The sequence below is a fragment of the Lutjanus erythropterus genome, chromosome 7 (genome assembly GCF_056507025.1).
Source record: "Lutjanus erythropterus isolate fLutEry1 chromosome 7, fLutEry1.hap2, whole genome shotgun sequence".
Lineage (NCBI taxonomy): Eukaryota > Metazoa > Chordata > Actinopteri > Lutjaniformes > Lutjanidae > Lutjanus > Lutjanus erythropterus.
In genome coordinates, this window is record NC_139323.1 from 42,436,974 (window position 1) to 42,461,659 (window position 24,686).

General features: G+C 41.1%; 2 protein-coding genes across 2 annotated transcripts; one reads left to right on the forward strand and one right to left on the reverse strand.

Annotated features, from left to right (window-relative positions):
* Window positions 1-6,574: 6,574 nt before the first annotated feature.
* zbtb37 (zinc finger and BTB domain containing 37) lies at window positions 6,575-11,368 on the forward strand. Its single transcript, XM_084723852.1, has 4 exons — window positions 6,575-6,712; window positions 8,648-9,577; window positions 9,872-9,965; window positions 10,222-11,368. The coding sequence occupies exons 2-4, from the start codon at window positions 8,649-8,651 to the stop codon at window positions 10,741-10,743; spliced, it is 1,545 nt and encodes a 514-aa protein (XP_084579978.1). The 5' UTR covers window positions 6,575-6,712; window position 8,648; the 3' UTR covers window positions 10,744-11,368.
* A 7,088-nt stretch (window positions 11,369-18,456) lies between these two features.
* serpinc1 (serpin peptidase inhibitor, clade C (antithrombin), member 1) lies at window positions 18,457-24,387 on the reverse strand. The gene is made up of 8 exons (XM_084723853.1): window positions 24,239-24,387; window positions 22,497-22,869; window positions 22,157-22,372; window positions 21,912-22,049; window positions 20,210-20,428; window positions 19,823-19,997; window positions 19,089-19,153; window positions 18,457-18,734 (listed from the first exon to the last, which is right to left on the reverse strand). The coding sequence occupies exons 2-8, from the start codon at window positions 22,866-22,868 to the stop codon at window positions 18,558-18,560; spliced, it is 1,362 nt and encodes a 453-aa protein (XP_084579979.1). The 5' UTR covers window position 22,869; window positions 24,239-24,387; the 3' UTR covers window positions 18,457-18,557.
* Window positions 24,388-24,686: the final 299 nt, after the last annotated feature.

Sequence of the window (24,686 nt, forward strand, 5' to 3'; positions counted from 1 at the left end):
AACAAGCCAGGACTCTGCGGAACCGGTTCCCCGAACTGATGGAAGACATGTATGGGGGGGGGTCCTGGAGGGGACATGAGGTTTCAGGGCTCATTAAGGGGGTTTTGAGTGACTTTTATTAACACATGAAGGATTCTGAGAGTCTTTTGAAGAGTTTCTTGCTTCAGTATCTGTCAGGTGTCGAAGCTGCAGGAGTTTCAGACATTAAACTGAAAATAATCCAGAAAAATAATCTGCAGGTCGAATTTTTTCATGTTTTAATCAGATTTTCAGAACCTCTGCAGGGTTCCTTAATTCTCTCAGCATTTCTTTGAGGACAGATAGACCACTTAAATATGAGGCTAATCAATAAAACACCTTAATGATTATCGACTGGTGAGTGATGACAGCATTCATCCTTTAAACTGACTGATCAGTAATCAATCATCTTTTACCTTTGTCTTCACACCACAAGTTTAAGAGTTTAAAGTGAAGTTAATAGGTGAATTAAGGTCAAATATTTCACTCTGCTTCACCTTAATGTTTCTTATTTTGAATATGATGCTGAAGTTTAAGGGACATTTAGAGAATATCAATATTCTGTCAGGCTGTTTAGTTGACGCTTCTTTCTTTGTTGCTCTCACATTTGCTTCTGTAACACCACAAACCTGTTGTTGGATTAATAAAGGATTATTTTGTGTTAAAACTGAAGTTGAGGGAAAGTTTCAGGTCCCGAGTTTTTGATTAAAAGTTTAGAGAGAACTGAAGGGAAATGATTTGGGAGATTTAAGGGGATTTACAGTCCCCTTTGCAGACTTTAAGGACTTTCCAGGATGATTATTATTTGACTCTGACAGCTGATGATGATCCATCATCTTCAGTCTGTGATCATCTGATCATATTTTAAAGATAAAGTGACTTTAACCAGTTTATTTCAGATTTCATGATGTTTCAAATCTCACATTTCTGCAAAGAAAAGATTAAATTTCACGTTAAAAGAAAGTGAAAGAAAGCTGAAGATGAGAAGAGTTGAGCTCAACTGAAGAAGAATAGAGATTTATTTTTGTATGATCCTGTTGCGCCCCCTGCTGGTCTGATTAACATCCTACAGGAGGATTGAATTATTTCTTTTGTTGTATAACAGTGACTACATTATTTCATAATCTCACTTATTAAGTTGGAATCGTTTCCGCTTGTGTGACATCTTTCTGTTTTATATTCATGTACTTTTGTTTTTCTTGCAGTTTTTGCTCAAACATTTGAAACCATCTGAAGAAAACTGCTTTTTTTTCAGTGGTGTTGAAAACTTTTAGTTTGACTAAGAGTTTACTGCTTTATTGAGATATTCACACTGTTTGATTTTAAAACAACAAAGGAGCTTTTTGTATCTCGATGACACAACCGTTTCCTTTGTTACTCAGAAAGAGTCAGAAATCAACTTTTAGAATTGAAATCATAATTTGAAAAGATTTTTAAGGAATAACATCAACCTTTAAGGACATTTTAAAGCATTAAAATCTAAGTGGCTTTAATGTAACAAAACTTAAGTTTAAAAAGTTTTTAAGGTAGAAAATCCAAGTTAAGGGACTTTAAATTAGTTTTAAGGATTTCAAATGAAGTTTAAGAATTTAAGCGTTTCTTTACTTTTACATGATTTGATGAATGATGGATTCTGTGGACATCTAATGGATCTTTTCACATTAAAAGCACATTATTTACCACATTAAAGGCCCTTTAATAAATCCATCAGAGAAACTCTTAGAAACACCTTAAGGTTCGTCTGATTTCAGGGTTAAGTTAAGGTGTTTTGAAATGATTGATTATTGATGAGGAATCGGGAGTTAATCAGGGTGATGAGGCTCGTTAGCAGCCAATCACAAGTTTCATTAATGAAAAGTGTGAAGTGCTGATTGGATATAAACTGATCACATGACTTCTGATGAAATCAGTCAGTGACCTGCAGTCTTTTAATGTGAAAATCCTGATCACATGACTTCACTAATAAAGTGTGGACAGTTTCATTGATGACTGATCGGCAGATCACAACTCATTGATTTATTTAAAAAAAAATCGTCACTTGATAGAAACTCGATAAAAGGTGAATTTCGGATGAAGAAATATTAAAAATAAGGATAAATATTCTTCAGATGTTCTTTTCAGGAGTTGAGTTAAAATATTTGAGTTCAGTTCCAGTTCAAAAGTTTTCTTTTAGTTTTAAAATGAAAAAGTTTAATTTAAAACTCTAAAAAGCTCTTAAAGTGTAAAATGAAGTTTTCAATCTTTCAGAGGATTTAAAACAATTTAAATGAATTTAAGTTTAAGAGAGTTTAGGATTCAGTTCTCATGTGTGAAACTACTCATCAGAGTCATTAATGAAGTGTTGATTGGCTCATTGATAAGTGATCAGTGGATCCATTAGTCATTGATTTGACTGAAGTTAACAAGAGAAGATTTAATGAACAGATGAAAAGAGAAACCTGAGTTGATAAAGTTAAAAGTTGGAGTTTAAATATGGTCAGCTTTACATGTTTTCTTTAATAATACAGTTAAATTAAAATATTTACAAGTTAACACACTGTAAAAACAGAAAAGGTGAGAAAACTTCACATTTCTTAATTCAACAGATTCGAGTTTTGAGCCCAACTCAAGTTCTGAAAAGTTTTACCAACTAATAATATTTTGTTGAGATAATTTTCATTTTAATTTCCAAGCATCCAAACGAAGACGAATCAGGTTCATAGTTCACTGTGAACTATTTTTAAAATATGACTTTTTAGGTGGTTTTTCAAAACTCACAAGATTCAATTTTATCTGAAGAAGAAAAGGAAATGATCCCAACAGAAGATTATAGGTCTTCAAAACTTTCTCAAAGTTTTAAAACTTTCTCAAACTTTTAAAACTTTCTCAAAGTTTTGAGAGTTTGATTCAAAACTTGAAAGTCTAGTGAAGATAAAATGCCTTCAAATTAAGAGTTTTATCAACTTTTTTTTTTTTACAGAACAGAACTAATTAATTATAAGAATAAAAAAATCATTTCATGTTTGGTAAAACTGAAACTTAAAAGTTTCAAAGTTTTCTCTACTTATTAAAGTTAATTAATGTGAACATTTGGTTTTACAGTGTAGATTTAAAATATTAAAACCGAGCTGTCGGGTCTTTATTCAATCATGTTTAAGGGCTTTAAAGTTTTATAATTAAAGTTGTTCACTTATTGTGAAACTGTTGATCTGTTGGATCATTAATATTGATGGTTTATTGATCATCAGTCGGTTGATTTGTTGAAGTTAACAAAAGAAAGTTTAATGAGCAGATCATGACTCTTTATTTACCAATAAAACCTCTAAAATAACATAAATATTAATTTCATGTTTGGACAACAAAGATTAGATAATTATTACTAATGTCTTCAGTTAATTGATCGATTAGAGATTAAATCTGTGGTTTTACTTTGGATTTAATTCTGTAAACTTTTCCGCGGAAGTTTTTGATAATAAGCTGCTGCATCGTTTGTTTCAGTGGACTTATTGACGACTGATTGGAGGATCAATAGTCGCTTTATTGACTTTAACAAACAGGAACATCAGAGTTTAATGAACAGAAGAAAATAAATTACCTGACAGAAACTCTGCAGATTTAAAAGGTCAGTTTAAGACCAACAGAAAAAAACAAGGTCAAACATTTTATGTTTTTTAAATCTTCCTCTGAAAATCTTCTGACATTTATCTGATTTTTGTCTTAAACTCTTAAATCAAACTGCAAAACTAAAGTGTAGAAGACTTTTAAAGGTGTGAAAGTAAAGTCAAAGTAAAGTCAAATAAAAATTAAATGAAAGATTAAAGGATCCTTCTGATGTAAAATGAAGATCTGAGGGAGTTTAAATATGCAGAATTACAGCTTAAGACACAATTTAGTGTCACTTTAAAACAAAAAATGTATATTTAAGGGACTTTTAAAGCATAAAATTAATGTTTTAGTGGCTTTACATGTATTAAATCAACTCAGGATTAATGAAAAACTACGAGGCCGGGGTTTAAAGGCTTTTAAGTGTTCAGGTTAAGAATAAAGTAAAGTCAAATAAAATGAACATGACCTTTTAATGAATTTGGGGTTGGATGTGTAACAGAATTTTTGGTATAAAATCATGTTTGGAGAGTTTTAAAGGTACAAAATTTAAATTTATTGGGGTTTTCAGATAAGAAGATGGAAAATTTTACAGGCTTTAAATACAGCAAAAGTTAGAAAACCTGAAATGATTTCCTGGTGTGAAATTGAATTGTTAAAGGTCTACAAATAAAGTTTAAGAAGATGAAAGTAGATCTAACTGGCTTTGAAGTAAACTAAAATTAAACTTTAATCAACTTGTTGGGTGTAAAAGGAAAGTTTAATATAAAATAAAGGGAAAAAAAGGGAATATCAGAAATTCTGTCACACAAACGTCTTCATTTGACGAATAATTCAATCCACAAATGCACTAATTAAACATTTAAGTTTACAATACACACATCTGATGGGTTAGAGTGTGTGAGCCGTGTGTGTGTGTGTGAGCCGTGTGTGTGTGTGAGCCGTGTGTGTGTGTGAGCCGTGTGTGTGTGTGTGAGCAGTGTGTGTGTGTGTGTGTGAGCAGTGTGTGTGTGTGTGAGCAGTGTGAGCCATGTGTGTGTGTGTGAGCAGTGTGTGTGTGTGTGTGTGAGCCGTGTGTGTGTGTGTGAGCCGTGTGTGTGTGTGAGCCGTGTGTGTGTGTGAGCCGTGTGTGTGTGTGTGAGCAGTGTGTGTGTGTGTGTGTGTGAGCCGTGTGTGTGTGTGTGAGCAGTGTGTGTGTGTGTGTGTGTGAGCCGTGTGAAGCCTCCTGCTGGTCGACACTCGTCTTCAGTCTGCAGTTGTTCCTCTCTGTCACTCAGCTTCATTTCCATCTCACACGTCCTTAAATCTGTGTTTTTTCCTCTGGAGTCTGGTGGAGGCTCATCTCCGTCGACTGAAGTTTGAATCAACTTCTCCCTGATTACAAACAACAAACACACAACAACTTATTAAAGACACTGATGGAAAGTAACTAAGTACATTTACTCAACTACCAGATCCAGGTGACATTCACATGAACTGACTGCTGCCCCCTGCTGTTTCTATACATGAACTGCGCCTCCTCCTCAGTTTGCACCAACAAAAAGTTTATTTTTTAATAAAGCAGCTGTTTCTGTCTTATGATTGATGCCAACAGTAATTCATAAAAAAGTTAAAGAAAATTAACTATTTGATTCATGGTTTCAGTCATTTTTTAGGCAAAATGTCAAACATCTGGTTCCTGCTTCTTCAGTTAGAGATGATCTGCTGCTTTTCTTTGACTCTGATGACAGTAAGGCTGTTCACACATTTTTAATCTACATTAAGTCAGAATTTAATTTTAAATTCTGTGCACCGAGCTTTAAAATTAGATTTAAAATAAGAAAGATCATATTAAAACTTTAGTTTTTACTCTAAACTTAAATTAACACAGTTTAAACTGTGCTTCAGTGTTAACTTTGAGTTTATACTTTAGAAAGGTTCACTTTTAAAACATCCGTGATGAATTGAGCAAAAATATTCTCGTTGGTTAGCAGGAGGTCAGGAAGGTCACAGAGTTAATCCAGCAGCTTTCTTTAATAATTAATAATTAAGCCAACAGGTTTTCCTGTGAAGAGACGTTACAGACAGGACTAACTCAGCTAACCAACGTTTTAGTTAACAGAACATATGTTATAATAATAATATATATGTAATATATATGTTACTTTATACTTCTACTGCACGACCTCTCAGAGGCAAATATTTTTACTGCAATACATTTATTTCATAACTTTAGTTTGTAGATTCAGATCATTAATACAAAATATAATAAACTAATAAATGCTGATTATTATTACAGATTGAAGTCATTAAAACGGACTCATCTTCATCAGCTGTAACATTAAAGTTATGATTAATGCATTAATAATTATAATTGTAATAATTCAAATATAATATATATTATACTGAAATTTCTCAGTGCGCCAAATTAGACTTTTACTTTTGATACTTTTTATTATATTTTATTGTATTTCTCTAATCCTTTTGTACTTTTGTTTATTCTACTAGGTTGTATTGCTATTTCTTTGTGTGTGTGTGTGTGTGTGTGTGTGTGTGAGAACTCCACTTTTTGCCAAACTCAAAGTGCCATGATGACCCCTCTCCTCGAAGATGCATGCCGGGAGGTGTAGTCTTTAAAGCGTTCCTTCAGCCGCTCTCCTCCTGGACCCGAACTACATCTCCCAGCGTGCCACGCGCGTTTTCTTCCTTCCCTCCTTCCTTCCTGCAGCCTCGGCCCTTCTGCCGTGAAAAAGGAAGATGAGCAGCGGCGGCGGTCCGCCGACACCGAGCCGAGTCTGAGCCGAGAGTCCGAACCGAGCCTGACACCCAGCGGAATGGAGCCACAGCGGCTGCTGACGGAGCGGAGTCCGAGCTCAGCTGCTCTTCTCCGGCCTTGAACCAGCCACGACCGCCGCTGGAGCCGCGGAGCTGCCGGAGGAGCTGCAGGAGGAGCGGCGGGTGGAGCTGCAGCCTGCCGGGCCGGGCCGGGCCGGGACGAGCCGGGACGAGCCGGACCGAGCTGAACCGGGCCGAGCCGAGCCGAGCTGATGGTCATCCAGCTGCGGGACTGAAGTACCGACTGCACCGCACCCTGAACCCAGAGCCCGTCTCTACCTGCCCCCCTCCCCCTCAGGTGAGAGTCCTGCAGCACACCTGGAGGTTCACCTGGTTCTCCTGAGACCTGCTGCCAGGCTGGTTCTGACCTGGTTCTGGATCAAGATTGACATCGGAGTCCTGTCAGGCTCTGAGATGGTTTACTGATCCCCAGTTAGAACCAGGTTCCAGTCCGGGTGTCCCAGGAGAACCACGGGATTCAGACTCAGTTCGTCCAGAACAAAGTTTGATGTCCTGCTGCAGAGATTAGTGACTAACTGATCAGTGGATCAATTATTTTGATAAGCAGTTTATAATGAAAGTGAAATCAGGACTGAGATGATGGGTGTCTGACTGTAACCCTTAAGTTTTGTGATTCAGTATTTTGATTTGTTGTCATTTTTGTTTTCTGTTTTAACACTAAACCAGCAGTCTGCAACTTTCATGACCAAAAACAAACAAACAAACAAACAATCTGTCTGGAGCCACAACTTTTAAACTTAGATTTATTGTTTTCATGGCATCCATATCAGCAAAATCTGACATCAAGAAGACGATCAGAGGAAAAGACTGTCACTGTTTGTTTAATCTGGTGTGCAGGCTGCATACTTTTACAGTTGGCAAATGTAAAAAAAAAACATCAACATACTGCAACAGATTTTTGAGTTTTGAACCAAACTCTTATGTTTTGAAATAAACGTTGTAAAGTTTTGCAGACATATAATCTTTAGTTGAGATAATTTACAGATCAGGTGTGTTTATTGTAAACTTAATGTTTAATTTGTGCGTTTGTTGATTGAATTTACTCGTCAAATGAAGAATTTTGAGTCATTAAACAGGAACTGAACTTTATCCTTAAAACTTTTTAAACTTCAGTTTTATTCCTTTAAGGTCTCTTACACTTTCCTTTTACATCTGGAAAGTTGCTTAAACTTTCATTTTAGTTCTAAAAAACTAAAGAAATCCCTTAGATTTACTTTTATACCTAAAAAAAACTTACTAAACCTACATCTTCTCATTTAACTTTAAATTCTGCCTTTAAAAACCCTTAAGATAATATTAATCTGTAAAACCAAATGCTCACATTAATAATAAAGTGTGAACTTAAAACTTAAGTTTTCCAAACATGACTTTTTTTTAACAGTTTTGTCCTGTTAAAAAGAAAAAGTTGAGAAAAGTCTCACTAGAATTTGGGGTTTTGAATCAAAATTAAGGTTTTGACATAAACTTTGCAAAGTTTTGCAGACCTATAATATTTAGTTGAGATAATTTACTTTTCCTCTTTAGATGAACTTAAATCTTCTGAACTGGATCTGTCATTATTTTCGTGCCTGAAAATTAAATTGTTTAAACTGAAAATATTAAAATTTTAACCATCATTCACTTTCACTTCAATGAATTTACTTTATATTGTTTCAGTTTTCAAAGATCAAAGCTTTAAGTTTATCTAAAGAAGACTAAAAGTAAATTATCTCAATAAAAGATCAGTAGTAAAACTTTTTCAAAACTTTGTTTGAGTTGTCTCAACTTTTTCACAGACCTACAATGATGGATGAAAAATAAAATGTTAAAAACAAAACAAAAAAAACATTTATTTCCTTAAAATCTTTTGTGTTTTGGAGCTAAAGAGCCGGATGCAGGTTGCAGACCTCTGGACTGAGGGGGGTGCAGAGATCAGCTGATTCAGGAAAACGTGACGTCAGTAAACATCGTCGCCACTTTAATATATTTTTTTTAGTGAATGTGAAACTTGTGATGTAAAACTGATCGTATCACAGTTTCACTCAAAATAATCACGATATTTTCTACAGGCTCTACTTCAGAGTGGAAACTGCTGCCATCTTTTGGTTAAAACAGTCCAGCAGGTGTCTCCTTTGGCCACACCCCCGCTGAATGATGTCACAGCAGGTGTTTTACCTGAGACTACAGACTGTGTCTTTAACACTTGTGTTCCTGTTGTGTTGTGTCCCTGCAGCATGGAGCGCTCCGGCAGCATCCAGCTGGACATCCCGGACTTCAGTAACTCGGTTCTGTCTCATCTGAACCAGCTGCGCGTTCAGGGCCGTCTCTGCGACATCGTGGTCAACGTGCAGGGCCAGAGCTTCCGAGCGCACAAGGTGGTCCTCGCCGCCAGCTCGCCATACTTCCGGGACCACATGTCTCTGAGCCAGATGAGCACGGTCTCGCTCACGGTGATCCGCAACCCGACCGTGTTCGAGCAGCTACTGTCCTTCTGCTACACGGGCCGCCTCTGCCTGCAGCTCGCTGACATCATCAGCTACCTGACCGCCGCCAGCTTCCTGCAGATGCAGCACATCATCGACCGCTGCACGCAGATCCTGGAGGGCATCCACCTGAAGATCAGTCTGGCTGACGTGGACGAGGAGGCCGCCGAGGAGGCGCGGGCCTCCAGGGGCAGCAGGACCCTGGAGGCCGTGGTGCGAGGAGGTGGTCACCATGGCGGCCTGCGGCTCCTCGGCCCACGGGGAGGCGCGGAGGTGTGCGAGGCCATCAGCCCCGCCGAGGAGCCACTCAGCCCGCCACCGACAGTGGAGCACAGCGGGCTAGAGGGGTCCGGCGCCGCCAGTAGGGTGGGCAAAGAGCCGATCCTTCGCATCAACCGGGCAGGGCAGTGGTACGTGGAGACCAGCAGCGAGCCGGAGCGCAGCGGCAGCGCCGAGGAGGGCAGCACCATGGACCGAGTCCGAATCAAGACGGAGCGGATGGAGGAGTGGATCGGAGCCGGGGAGCACCAGGAGGAGGGGGGGCCGGTGGAGGAGGGTGCCACCGTCATGATCGACACGTCGGGACGCAGCACGCTGGTGACGGGGCCCATTGGAGCACTCGGGGGCCGCAGCGCCCAACCATCCTCCAGCTTCAGTGAGACAGACAGGCGAGTCTTTTTGTAGTCGATTAATCGGCCGATAATTTTCTCGATTCATGGTTGTTTGTTTTAAAATGTCAGAAAATGTTGATGACGTCCTCTAATGTCTTGGTTTGTCCTCAACTCAAAGATGTTCAGTTTACTGTTAAAGAAGAAACCAAAAAATATTCACATTTAAAAAGCTGAAATCAGTTTGGAAATTCCAAAATCAAATCAAAATAGATGCCGATAAATTTAAATCGTTGCAGCTTTTGTCACGACTGAACTGTGGTCACGTGACCTGAGTGTTAACATGTTCGTGTGTTTCAGGTTCAGTCCAACGGGCAGCGTGGTCGTCCTCGCTGAGCGTCAGAGAGCGAAGAGCGAGTCTCCCAACAGAGCGGACGAGCTGAGACAGTCGAGCTCCCAGGTACCATGAAACTCATGAGCTGTGAATGTTAGCATGTGTGGCTAATTAATGTTAGCTTTAACTTCACCTCCAGTCAAACCTGTTAGATCCACTGCATCATTTGTTCTGTGGGGGTTTGAGGAGGAGGAGGATGAAGAATCAAAGATGCGTCTCTCTCTGGCTCACCGTCTCAGGTCTAAGCCTGGTTAGCTTGGCTGTAATCCCGGCTCTCTTCCCGTGGTGATTGTATTTCTGATCGTTTCGTTCTGTCTGTCAGGGGGAGGAGCATGCGGCGTTCGATATGGGTGGCTATGAGGACTACCTGAGGGAGCAGGTAGGAGACCGCTGGTTCCGCTACAACCCCCGACTCACCTGCATCTACTGCTGCAAGTCCTTCAACCAGAAGGGCAGCCTGGATCGCCACATGCGTCTGCACATGGGCATCACGCCGTTCGTCTGCCGCATCTGTGGGAAGAAGTACACTCGCAAGGACCAGCTGGAGTACCACATCCGCAAGCACACGGGCAACAAGCCGTTCCACTGCCACGTCTGCGGCAAGAGCTTCCCCTTCCAGGCCATCCTCAACCAGCACTTCCGCAAAAACCACCCGGGCTGCGCCCCGCAGGAGGCCCACAGCGCCTCCCCGGAGACCACCACCGCCTCCGTCACGTCCAGAGGGGGGCCCAGTGACGAGGCCTCGCCCAGCCAGGAGGAGCCTGAGGGCGGTGGCGGCGGCAGTGGCGGAGGCCAGTACAGCGAAGGCCCGCAGGCCTCGGTCTCCACCACAGGCCCCGACTGACCTCGAGGGCGGCGGCGGAGGCCAGTACAGCGGGGGTCCGCGGGCCTGGGTCTCCACCACGGGGCCCGACTGACCCCGAGGGAGAGGGGGAAGAAAGGGAGGATGGGGGGAGGCAGAACGGACGCCTCAGAGTCTGAACTGAGATTTTTTTTCCGCTTTAAACCGCATCTACCTTCACTAACCGAACCGAACAGATTTAAGCTAAAATGAAGAAAACGCCACACACTCCAACAACCTCATACGCCACACGATGCAGTGGTCCTCGTCTGCCTCCGTCTGTTTGTTCTGTTACAGATTTCTACTTTTTATATTTACAGGTGTTACAGGTTCACAATGCAGCATCACAACAGTCTGTCTGGTGGAAACTTTGCCAAACTTCTCAGTGCCAGTTTTAACAGTTTAACAGATCCTTCATATTTGCCTTGAGACAATCCAGAGCAGCGAGGGTTAATGATAATAATGATCCCGTGCCGCTCGCTCTCCAAGTGCCAACGCGGCATCAAAAAAGATTCTAGTTGCACAAAAAGGTCCGATGAGAAAATATTTAAATAATCCGACTGTAAAAGTTGAGTTCCAGTGTGATCAGAAACTCTCAGCTCCTCAGTCTCACACTGCTCACCTCCTCTACAACGATCGATTGATTATCCATTCATCTGACATTTCTTTTTCACAATTGATAAATTATTCAGTTAAAAACTGTGAAAAATGCATCTTCAGATGTCGTCTCTTGTTCAACCAACAGTCCAAAACTCCCAGAATTCTTCATTTACTGTCAGAAATGACAAAGAAAAGTCTTCACATTCAAGAAGCTTCAATCAGTTTCACAATTTAGCTTGAAAAATAATTGATAACTAATATTTTCTCTAATCATTGCAACTCTGCCAATTAAGTAATGGAGAAAATAACCGACCAATTAATTGATAACAGAAAAGACTTGGGAAAATTACCCCCCACCCAAAAAAAGGTTCTCTTTGTCAAAGAAGGCCATGAGCTGTGGCTGAAAGCTCTGGGTGGACGATGTATTCAGAATATTTAAAACAGATGATGGACTGTTAGTTTCAAAATGAGTCCACGCCTGAGAAAACAGGAGGCGAAATCACAGGAGTTTTTACTTCTTTTTTTTTTAATTAAAAAAAAACTCAAATCAATTATGAAAAAAACTGGCGATTAATTTGACACTCAGTTAATTGTTGCTGATTCATTTGCCAGATAGATTTTTGAAGAGAAGAGTCATCGTTTGATCTATAAAATGTGGAAAATTTTCAAAAATCTTCACACATTTGACATCTCAGGGCTCAGCATCAACTCAGATTTTAATCGATTAGTTGATTGGTTCATAAAATGTCAGAAAATGTTGATCCAAGTTCCAAATGACGTCCTGTGATCATCAATCAATTAATCGACAAATCATTGCTGTTCTACATGGTTTGGTAAAGATCGCCGCAAACTAATCAGTCCTTTAATCTGTTTCTCGCCAAACCGCGGGCGAGTTGCATGTCGGAGCTGTGGGAGTAAACGGACGGTGAAGACTGAGAGCCGCAGCGCTCTGATCACTCTGGACGACTTTAGAGTTTAAAATTCTGCAGATTTACGTCTCGAGTCGATTTTAAAGGACCATCTGGCAGCCTGTTGACCGAACAGACTCACAGCAGGAAACAAAAAAAACTGGACGGCGTCCAGCCTCAGATAAGCTACACAGCTCAGTTACCTCTCATCACTACGCAATACAGCTGCTGCAGCGCACCGCACAGCACCACCGGGGGGCGCTCTGCTCTGGTCACTCACACAGAGAGCTCCGTCAGTCTTCTCAGATATTTTTATAACAAGCATGTTGTTTAGTTTTGGTTTTTTGTTTTCCTTGGACACTTTTTTGCTCTGACAATGTGTGACGGACGTGTTTCGAGGAGGACGAGGAGACGGTGTCTCGACCCGATCGTGACTTCTGTCTCAGTTAATGACGCATTTACCTCTAAAAAACACACAGTGGTATCGACCAATCAGGTTTGAGCAGGCGAACATGGAACCCTTCAGTTTATCAGCTGATGAGCTTTTTAAAATTTATCTGCATAATATTTGAAATTGTCTTTATTTATAGAGCGCTTATCAAAATTCACATTACAAAGAGCTTCATTACAGGTCGGTCAAAAACAGATCAAATAATTCAGTGTGAAATGCAAAAACAGGAAAATAAAAACACTTAAAGAAATAAAAACAGTTCAAACTCAGGAAACGTTCGCTGATAAAAGTAGAAAAAAGTCTTAAGAAGGAATTTAAAAGAGTTCATTGACTCATTGACAAGTTACACTATTAATTTGATTTGATTTGTACAATAATTACTCCGATAATTGATTTAGTTATTTTTAAAGACCTGATCTAACAAGAAAAAAAAGAGTTTATAAAAGGATTTGGCTGTTCTCATGTTCTAGCCTTGTTCTATTTAGACCATCTTTGAATAAAAATCTAAACTTTGATGCCCTAAATGTTTGAAAATGACTTTGAATATCAGTATTTTATAAGGCATCATGACATCGAGCTGTTGGAGATCAGACAAACAGCGTTAAGAGACCGTCGCTAACTGACGCGTTCTGAGATTAATGACGCTTTAAATCTGCTTCACTTTGAATAAAAGCAAAAACTGAGGAAGAAGAAGCTGCAGTCTACAAAAAACTAAAATCAGGGCAATTAAACTGAAAAATATAGCTAGCTAATGAGTAGCTAGCTGTGTCAAGTTATGCTAACATTAGCCTGTAAGCTAACTGATTTTTTTCTTAATCATCATCTACAAATTATATGCCAGTGGTTACAATCAATTGATCCTTCCTAAGTCCTGCCCCTTTTGGTGCGCCCAGTCAACCGTCACTTCCTGTTTCCTGTACTTAGATGTGTTCTGTGCTTATCTCGTTCATATCAAAGAACTCATTTCTAAGGTTAACAAATATGTTGGGACCCGTAAAAGCAACATATTATATAGAGAGGCTATATATTGTCACCTAATGTTAGTAAAATGCTAGTTAATCTACTTCGTAGGAACTGATTTGCTTCAGAGCAAAACTCAAGTTAGCTAAATTGAAATCTTGTTCTTCATTGTTGTTGTAAATGATAAATAAATTGCCTTGAATCCTTGAACTAGCTAGCTAAACTACATCAATCATTGGCTAGCTAGTTACAGCTGATAACTAATGTTTGGAAAACACTAATCTGCATCAGTGATTAGCTAACTGGTTACATCTGATAACTTATGTTAGCAGAATGCTAGCCAACTAGCTAGCTGATATCAGTCATTAGCTAGTTTGTAGCTGGTATTTTGCTAACATTAGTATACTTGTGACTTGTGATGTCACTGTATACATTTTGTGTGTCCGCGTTTCCAAACATCAAAACAACCAAATGTGTTTTCTTTTCAACATTGTTGACTGAGGTTCTGCTAAGTACCAACACTGCTTTTATTGGAGTATAGAGTAAAAAAGGGGCAGGACTTTGGAAGGGTCAAGTACAAATCATCCATCTCCACTAAAGTAGCTAAAGTTGTGAGCTAACTGAGTTTTTTGCTCGTTCATCATGATGTTGACCAGCGTTAACCAAAAAACTGCGAGAATTTATTTTGCTTACTCATCGTGTCCAGTTGTTTTCTTCTGGCTCAGAACTATTCACATTAATGTAAGACCTCCGTTTTTAAAAGAACGCCTGTATAGGAGCTAGTTGGCTAACATTAGCCTTCCATTTAACACTACATGGAACACAAACTTTTAGGAAAACTGTTTCGTTTCTACAACACATGGTCAAACCTTTTTTGTCAGTTTCATGTGTGAGTGCAGAGTGAGAGATGTGATGTTTAGCGTAGCTTAGCACAAACACTGAAAGCAGGTGAAAACTGCTAAATAGAAAGAATCAACCTTCCAACTACTCTAGCTCTCTAGCTAATGTTAGCTTGCCAGCTAACGGACAAGTAGCCTTTCCAGTCAGAATAGTTGTGACATGGTGATGAATATTTGTATAAATACTGTCATGTTTTTACCTGCTCTGTCTGCACGTGTGCAGTAGAGGTGATGCGTCATGGCGACAGACGGTTCCGGTCGGGTCGTCACTGATCGGGTAGCGACAGGACGCGGAGCCAGATCCTGTCAGACCAGATGGATGTAAAAGCCAGGCTGTGGAGCTGGACTTTAAAAAAATAAATAAATAAAATAACACCCCTCCAGAGGCCAAAGGTCACCTGCTGAGGGGGGCGGAGCCACCTGGCAACCAAAGGAAAGATGCCGCGGCCGTGTGGAGGCCTCCAAAACAACTTGAGCACTTATCAGAGAGAGAGAGGAAGAGACGGGATCAAACAGAACTTTTTATACACAGAACAATATAAATCTACACATATTATCAGACAAACATATTTAAACAACTAAGTGTTTTGTTTTGTTTTTTGCGTATGAATAACGTCAGTAAGCTCGGAGTTTCAGTTCAGACGTTGGCAGGTCGGCAGGTAGCACACGGAGCGGCTGTTACTGTTTTTCTACAGAGCTGTGAATCACATTCTCAGTGGACAGTCAAGTTTTTTATGCAAGTGAAGCCAGCGGCTCTGTCCTCACTCCGGCCGGCTGGACGCATCCTGCCGCCGCCGCCGCCGCCGCACTCACTCTTCAGGCTAAAAACAGGAACTATCAGGTATACAGACTCTTTCTTTTATTCAGTGAAATCAAGACGTTTAACTTTCCCTACGTACAGTAGCAGAACGCTAACGGCTAAACCTCAGTGCGAGCTCCACGCCGCAGGAAACAAGAAAACACTCACCTGTAAATAAAGTCAGTTCCTGTGAGTCAATGCAGAGGGCGACAAAAACACACACACACACACAGAGCAGGACTGGGCAACATGGAGTCAAAAATCAGTCACCATGACAACTACAGGGTCTGGATTTATCATTTTGTGCAGCTGCTTCATGGATCCATTCTGAAAAAGAAGAAAACTGAACCACGTCATGTGAGTCGTGGTTCATCAGCCGGGATTTGATTGTTGTCGACCAAAATGCCTGATTTCTCAACAGCTTTTGTAAAAAAAAAAAAAAAGAAAAAATCAGTGCATATTTTTAGGCGTTTTTATCGCGTGTGAATTCTGAACAACCTTACAATGTTGTTCAAACTGCAAATGTTCTTAAAATCTGATCGATCATTGTAGCTCCCTGCTCCCTTTTTCTTCTGGGGACTCAGTTTTTAAAAATGACAAACCATCAGGACCCAAATCATAATAAGTACGTCTTATTGTGACAATACCTGTGAAAACAGGTGGAGCTCACACCTGTTTTCACAGGTTTGGACCTAATTCAACGTTTCCACTAATCGACTAGTTTGGTCCATAAAATGTCAGAAAATATTGAAAATCAATGAAACAGGTGGAGCACATGAAGATACGCAACAACCGACCAACATGTTGGTGATTTTGGTTCCTGTGAAACGTTTAAATCCATATTTGCAGCTCGATAACTCGTCTGGACAGCTGGAAAAAAAACATGACGTCTGTTAGCCAGAACGCACGCGCAGATGTTTGTCTGTTTTAACATGTTAAAAACATGAAATGTCGCCATGTTGCCCAGCTGCGACACACACACACACACACACACACACACACACACACACACACACACACACTCGTCCTGCAGAAACTCCAGGAACAAACAGACCGAACTCTCAGTGCAGCGAAGAGATGAAAACATTCATCAGGATAAATTTCTGCATCCGATGAAATTATGCAAGAAATCAAAAGTTAACCTCGTTCTCTGCTGATATAGATGAAAACACAACAACCTGTAAACCGGTCTGAACCGGTCCAGATGTTCTCTCCTCTCTGCACTGAGACGACGTCATCTTTTTTTGTCTCTTAACAAACAGCACATCGTCATTTCAAGCCAGTCAACAGAAAGCTGCTTCCAGATCAGCTGCTCCGGTCCGGTTCGGTCTGGTTCTACTCGAGGAACCCAAAATGAGGAAAAGTCGGATCAGATGATTAAATCATCTGAGACACAACTTTAAACATTTTCATATTTTAAAACAGAGCTGTGTTATCAGTAGTTGCTGTTAGTTTGAGAAACACATTTTTAAATCGTTTTAATTTTTTTAACTCCCACAAAATGAGTGTAATTAGAGAGTTATGAATTATTTGTCCCAGTTCTGACTGATATATTTGTGCTGTCGCTGCGTAAATTAATATTTTCTGATGTTTAATCTGTAATTCTGTTGTAAATCAACAGGTGCAGCAGGTGGAGATGGTTAAATATCAGGAAATGAAAACGCCACCTGCTGGTGCTTTTTGGTAGGAATTATTATTTTTGGCAGCTTTTTATGAAGTACAAATCAAATACCTGTTTTCTTCAAAAGAAATTCTTGAATGTTTTAAGTCTGGACTTATTAAATAAATCAGATATTTACAGGTGACCTCTGAAGTTTAGCTTCATGTGTGCGATAACTTAAGATAAGTTTAGAAAAGTTTAAACGAATACATTTCATGACGTCCGACTTTTCCTCCTCGACGGTTCCTCTTCATTTCACTTCCAGTTTCAACTTCAGTCAAACTGTGAAAACAGCTCAACCTCAGTATCATCTTCATCATCCTCATCCTCACTCTCTGGTCTTCATCGAGGCTTCACTTCCTCTCCGGTCCACTCAGTTCACTTCACAACAAACACCAAACGTTGGTCTCGTGGCTCTTCAGCTTCAGCCTGAAACTTTAGATTTTTCTTTTTACTGTGTGAATCAAATGTTTAGTATATGAATATCCAGTAACCTTGACCACAACATGCCTAATTATAAATCAAATCATTTAGATATATTCTTCACTTAATGAGATTACTCTTTACTGTTGATTCCTCAAAGTATATCCTAATATATCGAAGCAGAAAACGAGTCAAAGAAAAAAAGTTTAGTAAATTAACTTTTAATACTGTACATCGTTTTGTTTTTTTAAAGAGGAGGTACTTAACAAGTTCTGTAGTAACCTGAAAGGTTTTATGTGAAGATCTTTTATGTTGCATGTCTCTGTTGCTAAAACATGATGGTGGAGGGGGGGGGTGATGGGGCAGGGGGGGTGAAGGGGGGGGGGGGGGGGGGGGTTGAGGCCAAAGGTTGATTATTAGTTAAGAAAAATGTGAAGACGCTTCTTTCACCATGACCACTAGATCACTCACAGGTCGCATCTCCTTCAAAGGAAATAAAGCACTTTAAGTGTCGACCGCCACCGACTCGCCTCTTTCTTCACTCACATTACTGAAATTACCCACAATTCAGCAGGAGCACACGTTAGGGTAGAGGGCGTGTGAGAATCAGCCAGCAAGTGGGAGAACAGGTGATACAGTCAGCCAGACGCAGTCGACAAACTGTTGGAATCAGAAGCTTAAAATGTTTGAAAAAGATCAAACTAGCAGATAAATAATTATCTGAATGTAACGAATAGATGGTTGAAGAAGTTTACTAAAAGTCAGCTGTTGAAATATTAAACTATTAAATGTTTCTCTCCTGCTACATGAGCTTCATTAATGACTCTGTACGTCGCAGTTTGGATGGTCGGCGGCGGATTCTTGCGTTGGAACCACAGGTGTCTCCGGATCCACCTGAAGTCAAATCTGAAGGATCAGAAAACTCTGGCTGCAGAACGTGGAGGTTCTGAACACACAGAAGAGGAGAACAAAGGTTCGGGTGACAGTTTTTACATCATCATACAGCGTCACAGTGATTGATGTGTCGGTACAATCAGAAAATGATTCATTTTTTAGTATTCTGATGAATTCGAGCTCATATAAAAGCCGGCGTGATGCTGACAGCAGCAGACAGTTTTTATTGGTTGCAGGGGTCGGCCACTCTGGCGGTGAACAGCAGCGCGTTGATGGTCGACTCTCTGATGAGCAGCAGGAACGGTCTGTCGGCCTGAAAAATCCCACGGTTCAAGTTGATGGAGCGTCCGATGGCAACCACGGCGGTGGCCGCCGCCGCCTCGCTGCCCTCCTCGTTCACCTGACGACCACAAAACAGGTTTACTCAGGATCCGTCACCTAGTCTGATCTGACTCTGGATCAGTGAGGATGACGACGTCCTCTCTGTGTTTCCTGAGAACTTATGGGGTTTAAATCCAAATATATTTACAATAAAAAAAGAAGAAAACCAACAAATATGTTGGATTTTTCTAGATTGATTCTGGTGTTTTTAGACAAAAATCTATCAAATCTAAATGTACCAAGTCATTTAAAATTGACTTTCAGGCCAACAAAAATAGGTTTATATACATAATTTACATTATCCATAACCATCAGCTATAGAATTAATCCAATCAGTGAGCAGCTGTCAGTGATGTCACGGTGTGTAACTGACCTCCAGGAAGGCTTTATGAAAGGCGTCTGAGATGTGGAGACCGTCACTGTCGTCCTCCAACATCCCTGAAAGACAGACAAACTTTATTAACGACCAACTGTCACAAAAGAATAATCAATAAATCTATAAAAGTCATCAGAAGAAGTGAAACAAAAACTAAGACAACAAAATGTCGGCAGGTTCAAAGTGCAGTTAGAGGTCAAAGGTCAAAGTCACAAGTTGTCAAAACAAAAGATTCTGAGCTGCTCCTCTTCATGCTGCGACGTTCTGAGGCGTCCAGGACGCTGTGATGGTTGTTTTCCACCACGACGATCCGCACGGGACAAAACCAGCAGCTTCCACAGTGATTTTAGTTCCCAAATGCCTCACCTAATTTTTGTTCAGAATATCCCACGCTCATTTTAACTCCCGAACGCCTCATGCTCATTTTAGTTCGAATGGTCTGAATTGATTTGAGTTCCTGACACCGTGTCAGGCTCACTGAAGTTCCCAAACGTTTCCTGATCATATTAGTTCCCAGTAATTTAATTTTATAGGTCATGTGATAATACTAATCAACTAACTAGCTGTTAAACACTGTTGTGTTTAATCTTTGACATCCATAACTTGATTTTACAGGAGAACATTTAGTTTCTCTATAAAAACGTGGATGACCCTGCAGCAGTTCAGTAGCAGGTTTGTAATTTCAGAGTGGACACCTGATTGTCCAGGTGTGTCCCCTCCTGTCCACTCACCTGGCAGGCTGGCCTTCTCAGAGCTGAACAGGTCGGTCAGTCCCATGGCCTGCAGCTTCTCCTTCAGACTGAAACTGTCCTCCACCCGGAACCGAGGGACGTGGACGGAGACGGTGGTTTCTGTCATCTCATCAAGCCAGCCGGTCAGTTTCTTCAGGTCCAGACTCTCCTCCACCTCAACACACACAAACAAAAACACATTCAAACACGCAGGAATCACCAAAATCTAATGATCCTCCTGCAGTTCTGTCATTTCCAACATCCTGTCCCGTCCTTCTCTCCTGTGAGACAGGATCTGTATCAGGACCACTGCTTTGTCCTTTGTATGTATGAGCAGGACTGAGATCATCGGGTCTAAAAACCTCTGTGACTGATCGGCAGGATTACCTTACTGAGCGGCGTGTCTCTGCTTGGCAGAATGATCACCATGGTGATGTCGTCTCCGCGGTACGGCATCTCCAGCAGCTGCACGTGGTCGTCGGGGAAGTGCCTGTATTTGAACTTGGTCTCCTGGTACATCATGTTGACCGAGCAGGTGCGACTGTCACTGACTCGGAAGTCTGAGACGTACACGTTATCTTTGTCGAACTTGTTCTTCCACTGACCCTGAGAGAAGAAATGAGAGAACATCAAAGCTCAGGCTTAAATTCTAACCAAATAATTACCAAGTTGATTATTTCTGCCGGCCTAATGAAGGGCTGCTCACGTGTGTCCCTGCCATTATATCCCTGGACCTACTGAACTCCCTGCAGTTAAGATGAGACTCGTTTTAAGAAAGTCAGCAGCACTGAGAGAAGTGCAATTTCTCCTTATATGCAGACGATATCCTGCTTTATATTTTTGATATTTTGGGCCCTCTTCCAAATGTTATCAATGAAATTTAGCCTATAAATAAAACAAAATTGAGAAAAAGCTCTTTCATTTAAAACCTTACATTTAAATTTTACTCTCCCACTTTTTAATTTGGTGTTCTAACTCATACTGCAGTCCACCAGGAAAGACAATGAGATAAAACACTAAATTCAGATGAAAAGATGGAAGGACAGATGAGAACAACAGTTTTTAGCCATGTTAGCATTGTGGCTCTGTGGACAGTACTGTCAATGTTAGCATGCTAACACACTAAACTAAGACGGTGAGCATGACTAACATTATCATGAGATAAAGAGTTAGTCTCTATCAAAGATATCTGTGTGAAAGTGTAGAATCTGTAGACCTGGGAAAAGATTTGGATATTTGAAGCTTTCTGGTTTCTGCTTGTAGTCCAGGTAGTACTGACCAATCACGTTTGAGCAGGCTTTGGTTGCATGCAGGTTAACAGTTTACCTGCATTAATGCACAGATATCTGTTTATAGAGATCAGCCTCCACATTCAGCAGGTGTGACAGGTGCAGGTGTGACAGGTGCAGGTGTGACAGGAGCAGGTGTGACAGGAGCAGGTGTGACAGGTGCAGGTGTGACAGGAGCAGGTGTGACAGGAGCAGGTGTTGCAGGAGCAGGTGTGACAGGAGCAGGTGTAGGTGTGACAGGAGCAGGTGTGACAGGTGCAGGTGTGACAGGTGCAGGTGTTGCAGGTGTAGGTGTGACAGGAGCAGGTGTGACAGGAGCAGGTGTGACAGGTGCAGGTGTGACAGGTGCAGGTGTTGCAGGTGTAGGTGTGACAGGAGCAGGTGTAGGTGTGACAGGAGCAGGTGTGACAGGTGCAGGTGCAGGTGCAGGTGTGACAGGAGCAGGTGTGACAGGTGCAGGTGTTGCAGGAGCAGGTGTGACAGGAGCAGGTGTAGGTGTGACAGGTGTAGGTGTGACAGGAGCAGGTGTGACAGGTGCAGGTGTTGCAGGAGCAGGTGTGACAGGAGCAGGTGTAGGTGTGACAGGAGCAGGTGTGACAGGTGCAGGTGCAGGTGTGACAGGTGCAGGTGTGACAGGTGCAGGTGTGACAGGTGCAGGTGTGACAGGTGCAGGTGTGACAGGTGCAGGTGTGACAGGAGCAGGTGTTGCAGGTGCAGGTGTGACAGGAGCAGGTGTGACAAGAGCAGGTGTTGCAGGTTCAGGTGTGACAGGTGCAGGTGTTGCAGGTATTTTCAGGTACCTTGAAGTAGATGGTGTTGACGAGGACCAGGATGGTGTTGGAGTCCAGTGCACCTGCTGGCAGTGTGTCCTGGATCAGATCCTCTGTCTTGTTGGCAATCCAGTCGTTGATGGTGACACGGGCTTTCTCGGGGTTCTCCTGCAGCACAGAACCACAGAACCAAGATTATTAATGTAACCTCTGATCTGCAATGATCTGATCAGTTTATTGATTGTTTATCTTTATGGTCTGATGGACCTGCTGACCTTGAAGTTGAGTGGCAGCAGTTTGGCTCCGTACACCATCTCACTGATGTTCTGGTACGTTTCGTTGAACATCAGAGATTTGTCTCCAAACAGGCGGTTGGCGGAGATCAGCTCGGTGGTCTCGTCCTTCTTCCTGTACAGACGACAGTTGAGTTTGGCAAAGAAGAAGTGGACCTGATCTGACGTCTTCTCTTTGATGGTGTCAAACTCAAACACCTGCAGACAGAAACACACAGGATCGGTTTCTAAATCTTCTTAATTTTTCGGCCTTTTCCAAACAAATCTGTGATTGTTTGAGCGAGTCGAGTTACTCTGCAGACGATGAAACCAACAGTCTGACCTTCATGATCTGCTCCAGCGTGCGGTTACACGCTCCCAGTTTGGTCATGGCGAAGGCGGTGGACACACTGATGGGGGACATGAAGATGTTAGAGTCGGGCGTCTTGCTGAGTGCCAGCTGTTTGTACAGCGCCAGCGCGAAGCGTCCGTTGGCCTTCGACAGCTCCCACACTCGGGGGTTGGTGGACTCGGGGACCGGCTCCGGCTCCTCGGTCGGGGTCTCGGGGGTCTCGGGGCCCTCGGGTTCGGGGCTGCGGTAGATGCAGCGTGGCTCCAGGGGGAGGTCTCGGGGTTTGGCGCTGCAGATGTCCTGATGGACGGCGCTGACGAGCGGCAGCACCGCTACAACCAACAACCAATCAGCAGCCCTCATTCTGGACAGAGAACCAATCAGAGGAGAGCTTTAATATTTTTCTTACATCATAATTCTGTTGATTTATTGTCTTTTATTATATGTCACATCAAAACTGATGATTTGGGTAACTTCAGTTTCCAGATCCTGTAATTTCCTGGTAAATAGTTGGTCATTACTGAGTAATACGTTTGAAATTTAATCGTTAAGTGTGTCATAACTAGCAAGGACCATTTTCAGGTAGTCAGGTGTGAAATTTCTCTGAATTTACCTGCAAATTAGACCCAAATTTCATGGTATGTCATAATTCGTAAGTGTCGCTTTCATGAGAATTATCAGACACTTACAATTAAATTTGTAGGTAATTTCTAAGAAATTTCAAATACTTTGCTTAGTAATTACTACCTTCTGCATGAAAATGGTGTTTGCTAATTATCACATAATTAACCATGAAATCTGGGGGTAATTTGCAGGTAAATTCAGAGAAATTTCAAATATATAATTACCACCTATTTGCCATGAAATTATTGGACCTGAAAATTGAAGCATTACTATGATTTTATAACATGTTGATTATAGTTGGCTGTCTTGCAGAGGTGACTCACTGTATAATATCCCTGACCTGTCAGGTGTCATGTGACCTGTCATTATTTAAAGTGACCTGAATGACGTCTCATGAGCAAAACAAACTTTGTCCATTTGATCATATAAATATCGTGAGATTATTTCTTCTTGTCAGTCAGAGAATCAGAAAACAACTTTCTTTAGCTTGTTTTCAACATTTGGAAAACATCAGTGACTTAAATTCACAAACAACCTCCTACACAACACACACACCCACACACACACACACACACACAGAGTTACTCATCAACCCACTGACTGTTTGAGCTGCGTTTAGTTTTCATTTTCTCTCAAATAATCAAACTACAAAACAAATACTGAAGTTCATCCACATTAATGAAAACAAAAACTGCCAAAATAAAATAAAATGTCTTTTGTGTTTTATGTCTGAATTCTGCTGAATTTCAGTCACTTAGATTAAATCACAACTTTAATTATTAAGAATATTGAGATTCAACTCGGTTGCAGAATTATAGTTACTTTTAAATCTTAATAATCATAAAAAATGTGTTTTTGATCTCAGTCTTCTGATGTTGCTCTGACTTTTCTCTCCAAAACTGTGAGATTAAACTCAGATTTTAAATTGTTTTTGTATTAATTATTAAGAAAGATGCACAGAACATATAAATAAGGAGGGAACAACACAGAAAACATGAGTTGTAAATGTTTTTCATGCAGAAATAACTTCAGTGTTTCAGGATAAAATCTGAACATTAAACCAGGCGACACATTCAGTCTTTATAGAAGATTAAAGTGTAAAATCTTACCTGAGCAGGTAGACAGTGTGTTCTCAGAGCCAGATGTGTGCAGTCTGAGCTGAACTCAGGTCAGTGTCCTGCAGAGCACTGAAACATCACATCAACCTTTGAGACATTGATCGTCTGTTAGTCAACATCTGCTGCTGCTGTGAACTCACCTTCAGACTGATCACTGATCAATAACAGACGGCTGCAGGACACACGACTCACCAGCAGGAGAAATGAGCTGTAAGCTAATGTTAGCATATTAGAGCTCTGTTAGCGTGCTGAAGGGGCAGTTCAGATTATTTTAAATGTGGTTGTATGGGGTTCGTCTCCATGGTAACTATATTACCTACAGTTCTGTGAGGTAAAATGACAGAGGATGATATTTGTCTTTTAACGGTGGTTTCCTGTCAGAAAGGTAAAAAATTCTAAAAAATAGCCTACACTAAACTTTTTTGGTGTATGTTTTGTT

Bases quoted from the DNA above. Each gene is read 5' to 3' on its own strand.
- serpinc1 (XM_084723853.1), bottom strand. From the start codon at position 22,868: ATGAGGGCTGCTGATTGGTTGTTGGTTGTAGCGGTGCTGCCGCTCGTC. The intron at 19,998-20,209 runs GTAATCCTGCCG...GTGTGTGTTGAG, and splicing joins GAGACACGCCGCTCAGTAAG to GTGGAGGAGAGTCTGGACCT. The intron at 18,735-19,088 runs GTCAGTTACACA...TGTGGTCGTCAG, and splicing joins TTCATAAAGCCTTCCTGGAG to GTGAACGAGGAGGGCAGCGA.
- zbtb37 (XM_084723852.1), top strand. From the start codon at position 8,649: ATGGAGCGCTCCGGCAGCATCCAGCTGGACATCCCGGACTTCAGTAAC. The intron at 9,578-9,871 runs GTAGTCGATTAA...TTTCAGGTTCAG, and splicing joins ACAGACAGGCGAGTCTTTTT to TCCAACGGGCAGCGTGGTCG. The intron at 9,966-10,221 runs GTACCATGAAAC...TCTGTCTGTCAG, and splicing joins TGAGACAGTCGAGCTCCCAG to GGGGAGGAGCATGCGGCGTT.